Genomic DNA, 15,659 nt, shown 5'->3' with positions numbered 1-15,659 from the left:
ATCAATAGTGACATTCACTTTATTGATAACTAAATCAAATAATTGACTAAGCAAATATTCAATTAATTTCAACCATCTTTCATTTGATGTAGTAACCAAAGCTTAATGTAAGAGTAAAAATCAATGAGAAAATAAGAGAAGGGGAAAAAAATAAGGCCAGAGCAAGGACAATGTGATGATTGATTGAGATGGTAGATACGTGAAACCAGTTTATAATTTAAGGACGAGTTTCTATAATTTAGAGAGAAGGTGCAAAAATCTCAAAGGGGTATATTCTATTTTTAGAAATATTATGTATATAATTGAAGGGATGAAGATGTGATAAGGGGAGTATAGAACAATTTCAAATATTAGACTTCATCATTCTAAACAAAAGCGGCAGGAGCTGTAAACATAAAATCCTAAATCTGAAAATCCAAAACCAAACCCACCTAAAGCCCATACAATGGAGCCAAATGCCAATCGCATGGCCCTAGGAGATCGCTTGAGCGCTCTCCCAGAATAGCTAGCCCTGAATATCATAGGTCACCTCTCTACGAAGAGCGTTGTTGTGGTTGTCTTGTGCGTTAAGAAGTGGTACGATGCTCGGCTATGGACTCAGGTTCAAGATCTTGATTTCAACCAGAATTTGGTGTTTCGAGAGAACCATACCGATCAAAATATCTTTCGAGGATTCAAGATGTTCGCTTATTACGACATTGAGCCAGATTTAATCGCCGAATGGATATCAAAGGCGGTGAGACTGGATTCGGTAGAAATTCACCTTGATTCTTTAGAAAAGTATGTCTTCCCGACTCTTTGTTATCGTCGACAACTAAACACAAGCTACGACTTTACTCTACTCTCATGTGAGTATTCCTTTAACTTTGGCCGAAAATATGTTTACCAGACTTCACACCCTTTGGATGTAAAACCATTTTAATGATCTTGATTTTCTCGGTGCAAACCTGTTTTGTAATCTTCCTACGCTTCATGGGTTGTACTTCAATGGAACCGAACCTGTTTTGTAATCTTCCTACGCTTCATGGGTTGTACTTCAATGGAACCGTTTCGGAGGAGGCTTCGGTGAGGATTCAGATTATATTGCCTCGGCTCGAGAGGCTGAAGTTGAGTTTTGTGAGTGATCCCGATGCAGAAATGAGTGGGTATGAGGTGATAGTTAACGCGCCGCAAAGGATATATTTGTCGTTATACAATGATTTCGAGGTTCACTTTCAAGATGTTGACTATCCAATTGTGGTCATGACACGATTCCATTTAGGAGTGTGCGCCTAGGGGAGTCGTGTCATGACCACAATGGGTGAGTCAACAACTTAAAAGCGAACCTCGAAACCGCTGTATAACGACAAATACATCACCAGCGGCGCGTCAACAATCACCTCACAACCATCCATTTCTGCATCGGGGTCTCCGTCACTCATGAAAACCAAACTCAACTCCAGCCTCTCGAGCCGAAGCAAAATAATCTAAATTCTCACTCGAAGCCTCATCCGAAACGGCTCCATTGAAGTAGAACTCATGGAATGTAGGAAGATTATGAAACAGTTTGCACAAAGAAAATCAAGATCATTAAAATGGTTTTAACATCCAAAGGGTGTGAAGCATGGTAAACATATTTTCGGCCAAAGCCAAGGGAATACTCGTGTGAGTCAAGTCGTAGCGTGTGTACAGTTGTCGACAATAGCAAAGAGTCAGGGAGACGTAGTGTTCTAAAGAATCAAGGTGAATTTCTACCACACCCAATCTCACCGCCTCTGATATCCATCCGGTGATTAAATTTGGCTCAATGTCGTAATAAGCGAACATCTTGAATCCTCGAATGGGCACAACAAAGCTTATCATCCGATCAACGAAGTCGCAAAAGGTATTTTGATTGATATGGTTCTCTCGAAATACCAAATCCTGATTGAAATCAAAATCTTGAACCCAAGTCCATAGTCGAGCATCGTACCACTTCTTAACACACAACAACCGCAACCACGCTCTTCATAGAGAGGCAACCTATGATAATCAGGGCTAGCTATTCTAGAAGAGTACTCAAGCGATCTCCCAGTGCCATACGTTTGGCATCCAGCTCCATTATAGGGTTTTAGGTGGGTAAAGCTAGGGCTTTAGGTTGGTAGGGTTTTGGATTTTCAAATTTAGAGTTTTACGTTTATAACTTCTACTGCTTGTTTGAGAACGATGAAGTCTAATTTTTGAAATTACACTATTATCCCCCTATCACATGTGCAACTTCACCCCTTCAATGATATACGAAATGTTTCTAACAATAGCATATACCCCCTGAGATTTTTGCACCTCCTCTCTCTAAATTACAAAAACTTGTCCCTAAATTACAAACTAACCTCATGTATCCACCATCTCAATCAATCATCCCATTGCCCTTGGTCTGGCCCTATTTTTTTCTTCCCCTATCTTCTCATTGATTTTTACCCTAACTAATCCCCTCCATAAATAATACCCCAAAACTCATCCCGCATCCCTAAGACTAGACATACACGAGCAAAGGAGTAAGCAGCAGAGACATGAAACTTGCATAGACAGAACAAACAGATCTAAGTGCTTCCATTCTCATGTCCAAGTTCAAGAGAAAAGGAAAGGAGAGAAACATTCTCAAAAACATGGCCTAATTCCACCTGAGCTATTGAGTTCAGCACCACCACCATCTCAACAAAACTACTAAAACGTTTTATTTATTGGACAACCTGGAAATTTTGTACGCTTACGCATCCACGGTTTCAGTGCCATCTACCGAGGCTAGGATCAGCTCAGGGTGAATGCTTCCGACGTATGTTCCATCCAGTGCGTTTGGCAGTCCCAATGACTTCAATGCCAGGTGAGCTGCCTTCTGCCCCGATATCATCATTGCTCCAAATGTCGGTCCCTGCGTCACAATATAAACGTACTACTATTAGACATCAGATGCATTTGCTTGTTTAAATCTTTACCCTGCACTCATCTTGGAAAAACATGGACTGGAAGTATGAAACCATGGAGTTCCTCTCAGCATGGTCCTTATCATCGCCCAAACACTTCTCTTACATCACAAAAACAATGTTTTTCGTCTATCCAAACTAGAGGAAACAGCCCAAAATCCTTATAAAAAAGAAAAAGAAAAAGCAATGGCTTAGCAACGAAATTGCTTCTTTCTTGACATTTGTCTTCTGTTGGTAAAATAACCTTTCTTTCCTGTACTTAATTAGCATTACTCTAGTTCTACGTACTCGCAAACTCAAAACCAATTAAGTATCTTTAGTTTGACAGAACAGAACAAAGATCAGGAAGGATTTAGTAAACCAACTCTATAGCATTCGAAACCAAGGAATATTTTTGCAAAGAATTTACCATTCTCGGGGCTCCGTCAATCTCAGCAACTTCCATGCCAGTAACGATCATTCCGGGCACAATCTCCCTAGTGAGCCTCACAATCGCATCCTCAGCGGTATTCATATCGAGAGCCTTCATCCCAGGAACACTATCTATCATCCCAATACTCTTAAGCCTCTTGACTCCAGTTGCACCAAAAGGCCCATCGTGTCCGCAAGAGCTCACGACAATCTTGGCTTCCATCACATTGGGGTCCATGCACGACTGTGTGTCGTGGTTCATTGACACCAAAGCCCAGTTGGTCACAACACCACCGACTCTCCCTGCCTTCACAATCAAGTCCTCAGCCGCCACGGCATTGAAGAGCTTCACATTTGGCCTGGCCAATAACTTGCTCATGATGGTGGATGTGAATAGAGCGGCATGCTTGATCACCACGTAGGTGTCCTGCTCATCGTACTCAATCTCAAGCTCATCAAGGAAGCGGTGGGCCGGCTTACGTACAACCATGGCCGAGAAGAGTTGTCCACCGAGCCATGCACCTCCTCCCGGGCTTACTGATTGCTCAATAATTGCCACCTATTTCAAGGAATAATGGCCATTTAGGAAAGAAATCGAGAAGGAACTAACAAAACACGTTACATGTCTTAGGGAAAAAATGTCACAAAAATTAGAACAGGCCACGAGTTCGGTAGGTGTGTTGGTGATTGCATTACCAAGCAAACCCAAGTCCTCTATTCTCTGTTCTTTATAAATTTACGGACTGCATATCTTCTTAAAACATGTCATGTTACCAAAATTCCTGTATGAACAAGCATAATTCTATATAACAAGGCTGAGATCACTGGCTCACCCAAAACCAACCCAAATTTCTCCAGATTGGATTAATCACTGTAAAGCTACCCCCCAAAAAAAGAGAGCTGCTCGCAATGAATAAAGTTGAGTTTTTAGAAACGAAGTCAACTTTTGGGGGATACTTAAAAGAAGTTGTTTTGATTATCTTAGGCGACTTTGACTAAAATAGATGAAATACAAATAAATTAGTTTTTTGGTGTGACCAAAAAAAAGAAAAAATTGGCGTTTTTAAGACACAGCCAAACAAAGCCTATGTCTGGTTGTAAAGGGGACAATTGAGAAATTCATTTTTGAGCAGTGATAAAAACACGTACAATTCTGGACACGTAGAACCAATGTTCTAAAAATCGCTTGATGCTAGTCGGGCAGAAAAGGGGCGCCTAGCGCCGACTAGTCGGCTGTCTAATCTAGGTGCCCGACCACCGCCTAGCGCCTACGCGGGGACTAATCGGCCTAGGTGGCCGCCTTTTAGAACAAAGCGTAGAACCATTCGATACATGTGGCTCCAAATTCATCGAACGACTAGATATACACTCTAGAATTCTAGAATTGCGTTCCTAGACTTTTAGTTCGTTCAGAACAAACAAAGCTCCGTATAGGCTGGCCCCACAAGATTTGATTAAGCAATTCATAGACATTTATAACAACTAAAAACAAAAAATCGCACGAAAATCCTCCAAACGAATACCCCACATGTCAAACCTAACCAAAAATAAAACTGCATGTACATCAAATTTCAAATCGCGCGTTGATACTATAAAATAGCTTCCAAAATCCAAAAGTGCAGCGCTTTCTAAATTCTGATAAGAAAAAATCACCTGGACATCTGGGTTCTTGCTGAGCTCGTAAGCGCAGGAAAGTCCAGCAGATCCAGCGCCGACGACGACGACGTCGGTGTCGGCGTAGGTGATCATATCCATCATGTACCTGCGGGTCATTTCTCGCGACACGATCGACTCCTTAATCGGATCGAACTTGAACGACTTGAGATCGTACGGCGGGGGTGAGGCGGCGGCTGACATGGTGATGGAGAGGTTGTTGTTGTTGTGTGCCTTGGTGGGTCGGACCAGGCCATGGAAGGAGGAGGATTGGGGCTCGAGGAAAGAGGTCTTGGGTTTGGTGGAGAGAGAGGAAAAGAGGGTTGTGGTCATGGTCGCCATTGATGGTGGTGATGAATTGTAAAAAAAAACTTTTTTTCCGATGATGGGGTTGAGGAGTGAGAGAGGATTCTCGTGAGAGAGAGAGTGAGGGTTAGGAGTGATATATAGTGGAAGGGAGGAGAAGGGTAGATTAGATCATTCAGTGTTCCTGCGCCACCGGCACGCAGTGTTCCAAGCCTTTTACTCTGTGATAAGGGTCTGGATCCCCTCGCCCAATGATTTGGACTAAACGAGACGGTTCAGATCAGGATTCTCCATTGGTACAATTAGTGATTCGGATTTTGTTATCAATTTTTATCGGTAAGAGTTTAGAAATACATCCAAATCATTGATTGCAGCAAATGAACGGTACGAATCTAGACTATCTCCTTCACTCCAGAATGTAGACCGGAGAGGATCCACTTCCTTGTAGAGAAAAAAAAAAAAGTTTAGGAACACATCTGTATGGGAGTTCTCGTGCATTGAACAAGTCTAGATGCACTTGTGTACACAATTGCGTTTTAATATTGTATATTCCTAACAATTGATCTTTTTTCATCATTTGTGGAGTTAGACATGACCTTGTTCGTTTGGGAAGTTTGATGGAGATTTTTGAGAGTAGAGATCAAAATATGGAAAAAATTTATTAGAGGCCGTGCCAGCGGTTTGAGTCCTCCAAACGAACAAGTTCACATATTTTCGTCTCTGAGTCTGTACGGATATGAGGTGGAAATGGATTTGGAGCATTATGTGATGGAGTTTTGAAGCACTGAATAGTTTTTCAGAGGAGAGGGGAAAATATCAGGAGGTGGTTTGGGTGAGTACACGTGTGGTGGAGATGGTCCGGATGGATAGGATTTGAAGGGTCCAGAGAGGGTTTGGGTACTTGCAACTTGGTCACACATGGCCCATGGGCTGATTTTACCTCTTGTCGAAAAGATCTCGGAAGGGAGAAATTTTTCGGTGCGGGGTATATTCCACGTGATACCCACTTAGCACCTCCGAGCCGTCCAATACAGTTTTGGACGGTTCGGATTAAAATCCTCTCTCTCCTCTCACCCCAATACTTTCCCTCGATCTTATTTTTCTCTCTCCAAATTCGAACCGTTCAAAAATGCAATGGACAGCTCGGATGTGCCGAGCGGGCACCACATGATACTCACCTGGCACTGAAAAATTTCCCAAAGGTAGGAAAATAATTTTTGCAGCATACTTTTTTTTGAAAAATGATTTTGGCCCTCCATTTTTTTATAATAGCACTCTAAAATTCATCTTTTAGTATCTCTTGCTATATATAAATTTTACACTGAAAGTGAAAGACAAGTTTTGGAGTGTTATCATAAAAAAGTAGAGTGCTAAATTTTTTTATTTTTTTGTAAATATAGTTCTAATATTGCTAGTCAATACTTAAAAATTGTGAACAGTACAAGCATTTTTAAAACACATTAAGATATATAAATTTTAGAACATAATTATAAAATAGTCAAGTGCAAGAATCAATTTTCAACTTGAACTATGTAAATATCAAATTTGCTGATTTTATTTGAGAGGTGAGACGACTATTGATACTTTGTAATATCAACTTTATACGTAGTTTTTGGTTCTAATAAAATTAGGTTTCGGAAAAGACTATTAGGTTGAAGGTGAGAGCATCTCACGTTGTGCTACAATGAGATTGAATGACATTATATTGTTAAACGTTCATATCAAACTTGAACTATATACTACTCGTTTCGAACAATAATAGTATTTCAGATCAACTTAGCTGATGATAACCTTAAGATCGTTTATCTTCGCCGATGTCATAATTTAGCAAAATTTGCAAATATGCGTTTCCAAGCGTAAGGTAGCTAGTTTTATTTTTTATTGATATTGACAATGTGAAAGAACTTCTATTGTTTCAATGCTCAATACATCGGATATCGATTTCTCTTCTTCATAAGAAGAAAACCGATCGAGATATCTATAAGTAACCAAAATTGTTTAATCCCGGTTGGTCATTCATCGTCTCTCTCAATGTGGAGAAATTTTTCAGTGCCGGGTGGGCACGGAACACGTAGTGCCGAGCACGTATCTACGCCGTCCAAATGTGGCTTGAGGGAGTATTTTGATAATTTTACACTAAAAAATTACCCAAACAGATCTGGGCCATCCAAAATACGTTTGGACGGCCGAGATCGTGCTCGACACCACGTGGTCCGTGCCGACCCGGGACTGAAAAACTTCTCCTCAAATCTCAATATGGGTTGTGCGAAATTCATTTTGAATTCAATTTATCAATTACTTCTAGTAAGCTTTTTGACAAGATAACAAGGCCCATAAATTAATGGTTGTGACGAGGACAATCAATGAGGCCGTTTTATCATTAAGACCCATCAACAATCTCACTCTCCACACTGGTAGTGGAGAAGTTTTTCAGTGTTGGGTGGGTATATTTCACCTGGTGTCCGCTCATATATCCAAGCCGTCTAAAAGTGTTTTGGACAGTTCGGATTTTAAAAAAACTTTTACAGGAAAGAGTTTAACTTTTCAGGAAAATATATATTTTTATAATCCGGATCGTCCAAAATATTTTTGGACGGCCTGAATGCGCCGAGCGGGCACCACGTGGTACCCACCCGGCACTGAAAAAATTCTCACCTGGTAGTGAGGCGGACTATGATTTTATTGTTGGGTGTCAAACTGTAATTCTTCTAAACTCTAGGGCAAAGACATGTATCAATCATTGAATCCAACTTTTGTACTCCATAAGAATAGTAGCAATACTATTCTGGATGGTTTGTTTTTATAAAGAGAGAAAATTTTAACTGGGCCTTCCGTAAATAAAGTTTACGGAGGTCAAAGTCAAAGATAGAGAGCTTGGAAATCATGAATTGAGCAACTTTCTCTCTTACGGCAGGTCTCTCTTGGATCGTCTCAAATAATTGGAAGTACATCATGTCTTCCGTGAAGCCAACCGTTGTGCTGATTCTTTAGGTAGCCTAGCTTGTTTTTTTTTGCTCGGCAAAGGTAGCTTAGCTTGTTCTGGCAATCATTTAGTAGTTCTTCAAACTTCTCCTAACGGCCCAGAGTAGATGTTATTTTTAGGGGTGAGCATGAATTGGATTGGTCTGATTTTATAGTAATCCAATAACCAAACCACTACTTACGGATTATGAATTTAGAGAACCAAACCAATCCATAAAATTCATAAAACCAAACCAATCCAAACCATTCAAAGGCGGTTTGGTTTCGGTTTGAAACCATGGTTTGCTTAAAATTGAGATATCATTACTATAAACTATTTTAGTACTTAAAATTGCATAGATAACTTAAACTAAAAGTTATATTGAAATTAATTTATTAAAATCATCAAAACTCACTAACATCAACCAACTAAATAAGAATAGAATACATTAGAAAATAAGTTACCGAAAAAAAAAGTAGGAAATTACTTTACTAAGCCCAAACCATGTATGTTTAGCGTAATGAAATTGTAGGATTAGGAAGTTTAGGAAATTAATATTGGAAGTGAAAGAAAAGAATAGGGCGGTGGAATAGAATATTAGATAAAGAATTTAAGTTTATTAAGTATATCTAAACAAACTATATATATATATATATTACACGGTTCGGATCGGTTTGGAACCAAAACCATTAACGTAAATCCATAAACCAAACCATTTAACACGGTTTCTATTTTTTTTAAACCGAGACCTAACCACATCATTAAAAAACCAAACCAAACTGTTCGGTTTGGATTGGTTTGGACTGGATTCACGGTTTCATGGTTATTTTGCTCACCCCTAGTTATTTTAGAGGCATCTTCTTTCTTCCACAATGTTGTAGCCATGTAATATACATTTTTTGACCAATTTTTTTTTAGAGCAGATGTTGGATGATGCTAGGGGAGTTAAAATACACAGTACGAAGGGTGAGGCTGGCCTATCGAATTGAAAATTGATTTTCGTGCTCCACTTTTTACTAATGACGTTCTAATTTTTACTATTACTTGTAACTTCATGAACAAAGTGGAGTGCCATTAGTAAAAAGTTTAGTGCTAGGCTTGGTCTTAATGGCTTAAGGCTTGGGCTGCCTTTGTTTTTCTCCTCATCGCAGTTGACTACTAGAGTTTTCTCTTTTTTTTAAAACACGTTAGAAATGCATTAATAATATGCATTAATAATACCGCATTCCCCACATTCCCTACCTCTCAAAGACAATGCCAAGACTTCATTCAATAAAATTACTTGGTATATATACTATTGAATAGAGAATTCCATGTGCCCAGAAATCAATAAGGAGAGTTGTAGACCATCTCCTCAGGACGACAAAACTACTACGAGGCCCTGATACATTAACTAAAATATGTACTTATTTTTCAAATAAATATTTATTTTTTGAATTAAAGGTAATGTGTTGTGAAAGAACAACATTTCTTGTAAAACGAAAAATAAATTATTTAAAAATAAGAACTTTAAAAGAATGATGTTTGAGGCACGATAGTCGATATGCACACACTCCTAAGAATTTTCCTGCAACAGATAATGATATATACTACTTGGATTACCATTCATTGAGTGCAATCATATACTTTATGCGCACCAAGAGAGAGAGAAACAGAGATCTCATCTAGTTGATACCAATATATAGTCTTCAGCCACATTCACATCTTGCACCAAAATTAGCTTCTTCTTTTTGCACCAGATCACTTGCAGCGAAATGCTTCGTATAGCTGATTCCGTGCAAATTTCAAACCGCAGCATCACAAAAAAAAAAAAAAAAAAAAAATTCATCGGTAATTTCGGTTCAGGTGATTTAACCCCTTCTTTCTGTATAATGACTTGAACCTACCATGCCCATAGCCACACCCAAAAAACAGATTGGCCAAACCTCTTTTTCTTCCCTTCCCATCGGTAGAACCATGACCAAAATCGCCTTTAATTTATATACACACCCACAAACCATTATGTACACACACAATTCCCTACTATTATGTTGGTTTCTTTGAGCACTTCATTCGCTCGTAGAATACCGCGAATTCCAGTATTTCTTAATTTCTTCAGCTGTTCTTCCGGGGATCCTCCCAGCAATTAGAGACCATCTGAATGCACCACGCGCGAAATTAATTCTTTTTCTTACACAGAAATGTGAAAGGTTTTGAAAAAACACAAAGACGTAACAGAGTAAAACAAGGAGTCTAACCTCTCCCCAACAAGATTAAACATCCTGATGATAAGCGTTTCCTCGTCTTCGGAGAATTGAAGCTCTGAGTCTTGACTATCCTCTGCATAAGAGGAAACAGATAAGCGGTTTGCAATGAACAGGGAAAAGAAGAATAATTGAAGTGATGCTGGCCTGTACAATTTAATGAAGAAGCACGGGTAAATTCGAAGGCGGGCCAATGCTTTCTGAGGCCTTGTGCTAAACCTCCGGAGAGCTAGTGTGACCACAATAGTTACGACCCCCACGTACTTTAAGGTACTCATTCGGTGAGAAATCGAACCCCAAACCTTGAGGTTGAGGAGTATTCTCAAAGCCCGGACATCCGGCCGAACCACTGGGGCAACCCTGGGTGTGTGATACACTCAGTTTTTAATGCCTCCTAGTTTAACTCTAGACAGCTATAGTGATTTTTGAATGATGATGAATTTTGAGGAGTAATTTAAGAGACTTATGAGTTTGTATAGACGATAAGGTAATAGTAACCAATACAATTCTAAAAAAGGAAATAAAGTAGTTGACAAAAAAAAACAAGAAACAAAAACCCATTTGGATGCTTGAGAGAGGAATCAATTTTGGAGCACAGTCGATCTCTCTGTCAACTACAGTAGTTGACAAAAATAGGTTTTCTCTAATGTCAGGTTCGAAAGTCGAAACGTGCTATCAACTCTTTGGCCAGTCCATACGGCGAAGTCTGTATAAGCCCATCCGGACACCTGGTTATAAAAAAAAATGGGTTTTTCCTTTTCACCTTTTCTCAACCGCCAAACAGGGGAAGAGTGAAGAACTGTAACTAACTGAAGAAGACATAATTGATTTGGGGACACCAAACCCATGTAGTAATTTTTTCCAAAGGGCAGGTAATAGTTAGTCCATACCTCCAGAGTCCACAGATGTATCTTTCGAGGAGCGATCCAAGTCAGCCATTTTTTCTTTAGGAACAGAGAAGAAACAGAGTGCCGTGTTACTCTGTTTTCTTGGGTTATGGTAATCTGTTTGGTGAAACTCGGAGAGGAGACGTGTTGAAAATGGTGGGACTTGGATGTCTTAATAGGGGAGGAGAGAGAAAGAAGAGAGAGAATCAGAGGTAAAAAGAGAATTTCCACCCAAAAAAGAGTATCTTCTGTAGAAGAATGGAAGGTGGGAAAGGCCAAGGAGAATGGTAGTTGACAAAATGGGGCTGTGGAATGGTTGGTATGGTAGAGCGTCAATGAGGACTAATCACAGCCATCCAGGTGTGTTAAAATAAATTATCTTTGGGTATGCAGCCACTGAGATAATACATACTCCACCTAGCATAATTCAGAATGCTTGAGCTTTTGGTAGGACGGATAAACCAAAGAGGCTCTCAAATTTGAGCTCGTTAAAAGCTCATTTGAGATCATTTTATCTGTTACCTAGACAAATCACCCTTCTGTATTTTATTGTTATGCTCGTTAAGCTTTCAAACCAAATTTGGCAAACTATATAACATAAAAACTACTCGAGTCGAGATCGACTAGTGATGAACTCCAAGATTGTGCAAGCTTGTTAAGATTTCCAACAAAACATGATTCACTGCTTGGCTCGTTGACGAGCCCTAGCCTTTGTTTGCCGGATCCACTGCCTTGGCAGTATTCCCACTGCTCATATTTGCTGCTTCTTTGCAAACCTTTCGCAGAGCTGCAAAATCAATCAACTCAAAGTGCTTCGATTCCTGTTAGGCTAAGACCGAAAAATAGTGCCAACCCAGGTGCTTACTTCAGACAGCAGTACCCGAGAGTTGCAATCGAATCCCATTCCTATGTGAATGCATAGAATAGAACAGCAACGACTACCACATCCCAAGATTATTTGCAGCTCAATTATTCCCACAGAAATACAAGACAAGTAGAACAGCGACGATTACCGCACCCCACTATTATTTGCAGTTCAATTATGCCCACAGAAATACAAGACAAGTATAAGAGCAACACCATACCAAAAACAATCTTTTAAGTTCTCGAATTACCAAGCACTCTTACAACCATTCTGTGTGCCGTGTTCATTTAACTTACTTTTTCCTCGAGTATTTCACTCTACAAAGAACGTCTTTACCTCAAGTATTCCACTCTACAAGAACCTCTTTTCTCCAAGTACTTCGGAGTTCCCAGGTACTAATGAATGCTTTTCTGCTTTTCATACTATGTCAATAGTTGATCAAGGCAGAATCAAGTACCAAACAAGCAAGTCCAATTTTAGGGGGGAGTACTGAACATGATGGGAGTTTTGTGTGTGTGTGAGAGAGAGAGAGAGAGAGAGAGAGAGAGAGAGTAACAAACACAAATCCCATTCTGCTTTACGGTAATCGTAATCTTGCATAAATAAAATCAAGAAGCATCCCATGGCACATTACTGATATGCTGAAAATATTAAGGACACAACAAACACAACTTAGTACCACACAAGCACGGAGATATACTATAATAGTTTGGTCTCCAAATTAACTTGAGATTCTTGCACTGACATAAGAGGCTAGTATAACTGCAGGGGTAATGGCGTGAAGCAGCTCAAAAACCATGAATTTTGATGTTATCTTTCTTCACTATGCCAGCCTGTTAACCATGAAGAATGGGGAGTTCAAGTTAAAACACTCTGCAGAAAAAGTACACAGTAAAGTAACGCACGATACTATGGACTTGCAAGATATTACCTGAACAAGGAAGGTAGAGACATTCTTTCGCTGATCACCTTGAAGCTGGATAACCTTAAGAAAATCAACAATATCAATGTAAGAGGACCACTGAGCCAAAAATACTGAGCCGGGTTATTCAAATATTGAAACAAACCTGGCCTAGTTCTGGGTCCTGGACTACAGTGCCATTGCAGCAAAACTCCTTCTTGAGGTCCTTGAGTATCTTATTATAGCTGAATTCTTTCTTCAACCCCTGGACAGTTGTCAAGCTTTTCCTACCATTCCGCTGTTGTACACGAATGTGCACGTACTCCTTTGACACAGCACCGGAATCCTCAGCATTTGCCTCAGCAAACGGATCTGGACAACCAGATGGCAGCAAAATTTCTTATATTGCAGGCTGAAAATACGATAAGTCTATCGTCTGCTTCAAGTACATGCACAGACTTTTATTCAACTAGTATCCCACTTTGTTAGGGGACAAAGAACTACTTCGATTTTAAAAAACTGAACTCACACTAAAGATTATAGAAGCGTGAAGATATAATCAACACCAGCTGTGAATGAAGGTTACATACCAAAAGTAGTAGGAATCTGGATGTCGAGCTCAGACATGAAACTTGGCTTGTATATTTGAACAGATGCAAACCCAAAAATTTCAAGAGCTGAAGTCCAATACTCAGACCTGGATGAGAGTGAAAGCCAAATTAGCATATGAAACAAAGAATGCTATTCAAATTCATCCACAAAGAGCAACAGTCAAACAATTTAGGCATTAAAGCCTTGTAGTTGTAGACCTTCTTACTCCCCCGTGATTAACATACAACATGAATAACAAATACTCGTACACATGTGTGAGTCATGACTAGCATGCCAATTCCGATCAAAGTTCTAAACATTCAAAAGCCTTTTCTGCAAAGAGGTTCCATGTTTCTCGAATTCTAACAGCTATGCAGAAGTCTTACAGTCTTACCCATTCTCAATTCCACAAGGACCACAACCATTAAGGACTGACCACCACAGCCTCATGTCACCACAGTGGTCACTGCCGCCACTCCAGTGCCAACAGTGTATGTACATGTTCAAAGGATAACTCAACCCCAAAATTTGTATGTTTCCCAATTTCCACTTCACTTGGGTACGAATATCATTCGGCTGTTAAATTGTTAATCTATTTGACCCGTTTAAGATTACCACAGAAGATTTGTCTTAAGAACAAATGCTTATACAAGAAAGTAGTTGGGGCCCCAATTGCCCAACAGCCACGGCTCATACCTTGTGAAAGCTTAGTCGCTCCTCTAAGCGTTTTCTCGGTGTTTATGACTTGAGCTACCTTGTCTATGATTACATGGTATCACATGTTTCCCAAACACAACCTCCTTCTCCTCTTGCTTTGTTTTTCTAGTAATGATCCAACTTCTAAGACCATCTCCAACCCTTATCCTTTTTTAAACTCCGAGTTAAACCCCCTAGATATCACTCCAACCCTTGACTCAAACCCATTTCATATTGAGTTTCCTCAAATTTTTAACCAAGTCAAGGGAGACCCATATCCTTACTCAAAATTTTTAAGGCCGTTTTCGCCCTCTCAAATTTACAACTATGCCATTAATGAAGCTTTTCCTCAAATTTATGCTTCGATTTGAATTTTCTCATCGGACTGCTTCATACCAAATGAAGCTCTTACCCAAACTTAGGGTAAAAAATTGAGTAAGGGCTGGAGAAGACACTTAAGCCAAAAACCACTGTTGGTTGTCGTATACTGATGGGAAAGCTGGAAAGCAATTGCTTTCAATTCTTTGAACTTCCATTTTCAATTTGAACGGCCCTAGAGGCTAGAGATAGCGCGAAAAAAAAAAGGCACTATAATATAATCTTCGTGTTCGCTAAATCTAACGTTATTTCAAGCACCGCAACACATCATGGACCGATTCCCATAAATTTCATGTTCACAGCTCAGTTTAGCAAAAATTGAGGATCTTTACAAGAAAACTAGATAAACAGAAAACGAATAACGCAACCCAAAAGAGCAAACTTTGCAAGCTGCAGTGACATATTTCTCTACCATAAAGCACTGAATCAGAAACGGAAAACAAATAAAAAAAAAAAAAAACTTAAAGAGGGTAAACTATCATCCAAGATCAAATCTTTTCATGTTCAATTGGTTTTATCAGCTACCAAACAAGCAAAACCCATCAAAAATCAAACAGATCTAAGCAGAATTGCGAAGGGTATTCAAGGCATCAGGAGGAGGCTGTTGATGGAGATCGAGATCGAAAGAGAGTACCTGATCCGACGGTGAGGGTTTCGACCGGTAGGAGGAGAAACCCCAACTACGGATAAGCCTGAGCAGAGAGAGAGAGAGATGTTTGCAGTCAAAGGAGGAAGGAGAGAGAAACGAGAAACACGAGTTCAGTTAATAACGACGCACGGGATGGATGCTTCACGAACCGGTTGTCGGGAGACAGTGGGCTGGGCTC

At 39.8% G+C, this 15,659-nt stretch overlaps 2 protein-coding genes across 2 annotated transcripts; both read right to left on the bottom strand.

The window, feature by feature from the left end:
- Positions 1–2,542: 2,542 nt before the first annotated feature.
- Positions 2,543–5,532, bottom strand: LOC131330436 (thiamine thiazole synthase 1, chloroplastic-like). The gene is made up of 3 exons (XM_058364012.1): positions 5,004–5,532; positions 3,349–3,909; positions 2,543–2,887 (listed from the first exon to the last, which is right to left on the bottom strand). The coding sequence occupies exons 1-3, from the start codon at positions 5,343–5,345 to the stop codon at positions 2,726–2,728; spliced, it is 1,065 nt and encodes a 354-aa protein (XP_058219995.1). The 5' UTR covers positions 5,346–5,532; the 3' UTR covers positions 2,543–2,725.
- A 7,310-nt stretch (positions 5,533–12,842) lies between these two features.
- On the bottom strand, positions 12,843–15,625 carry LOC131330435 (protein translation factor SUI1 homolog 1-like). The gene is made up of 5 exons (XM_058364010.1): positions 15,467–15,625; positions 13,758–13,864; positions 13,334–13,539; positions 13,198–13,251; positions 12,843–13,099 (listed from the first exon to the last, which is right to left on the bottom strand). Exons 2-5 carry the CDS (start codon positions 13,792–13,794, stop codon positions 13,055–13,057), a joined length of 342 nt encoding a protein of 113 aa, XP_058219993.1. The 5' UTR covers positions 13,795–13,864; positions 15,467–15,625; the 3' UTR covers positions 12,843–13,054.
- Between the last annotated feature and the right edge of the window lie 34 nt (positions 15,626–15,659).

This window comes from Rhododendron vialii, chromosome 6a (assembly GCF_030253575.1).
Source record: "Rhododendron vialii isolate Sample 1 chromosome 6a, ASM3025357v1".
NCBI lineage: Eukaryota > Viridiplantae > Streptophyta > Magnoliopsida > Ericales > Ericaceae > Rhododendron > Rhododendron vialii.
This window is presented reverse-complemented; position numbering and strand designations above follow the sequence as displayed.

Excerpts from the sequence above, each read along its gene's own strand:
- LOC131330436 (XM_058364012.1), bottom strand. The coding sequence starts at position 5,345 with ATGGCGACCATGACCACAACCCTCTTTTCCTCTCTCTCCACCAAACCC. Across the intron at positions 3,910-5,003 it reads GCAAGAACCCAGATGTCCAG|GTGGCAATTATTGAGCAATC; the intron begins GTGATTTTTTCT and ends TCCTTGAAATAG. Across the intron at positions 2,888-3,348 it reads TTGACGGAGCCCCGAGAATG|GGACCGACATTTGGAGCAAT; the intron begins GTAAATTCTTTG and ends ATTGTGACGCAG.
- LOC131330435 (XM_058364010.1), bottom strand. The coding sequence starts at position 13,794 with ATGTCTGAGCTCGACATCCAGATTCCTACTACTTTTG. Across the intron at positions 13,540-13,757 it reads CCAGATTCCTACTACTTTTG|ATCCGTTTGCTGAGGCAAAT; the intron begins GTATGTAACCTT and ends CTGGTTGTCCAG. Across the intron at positions 13,252-13,333 it reads AGGACCCAGAACTAGGCCAG|GTTATCCAGCTTCAAGGTGA; the intron begins GTTTGTTTCAAT and ends GATTTTCTTAAG.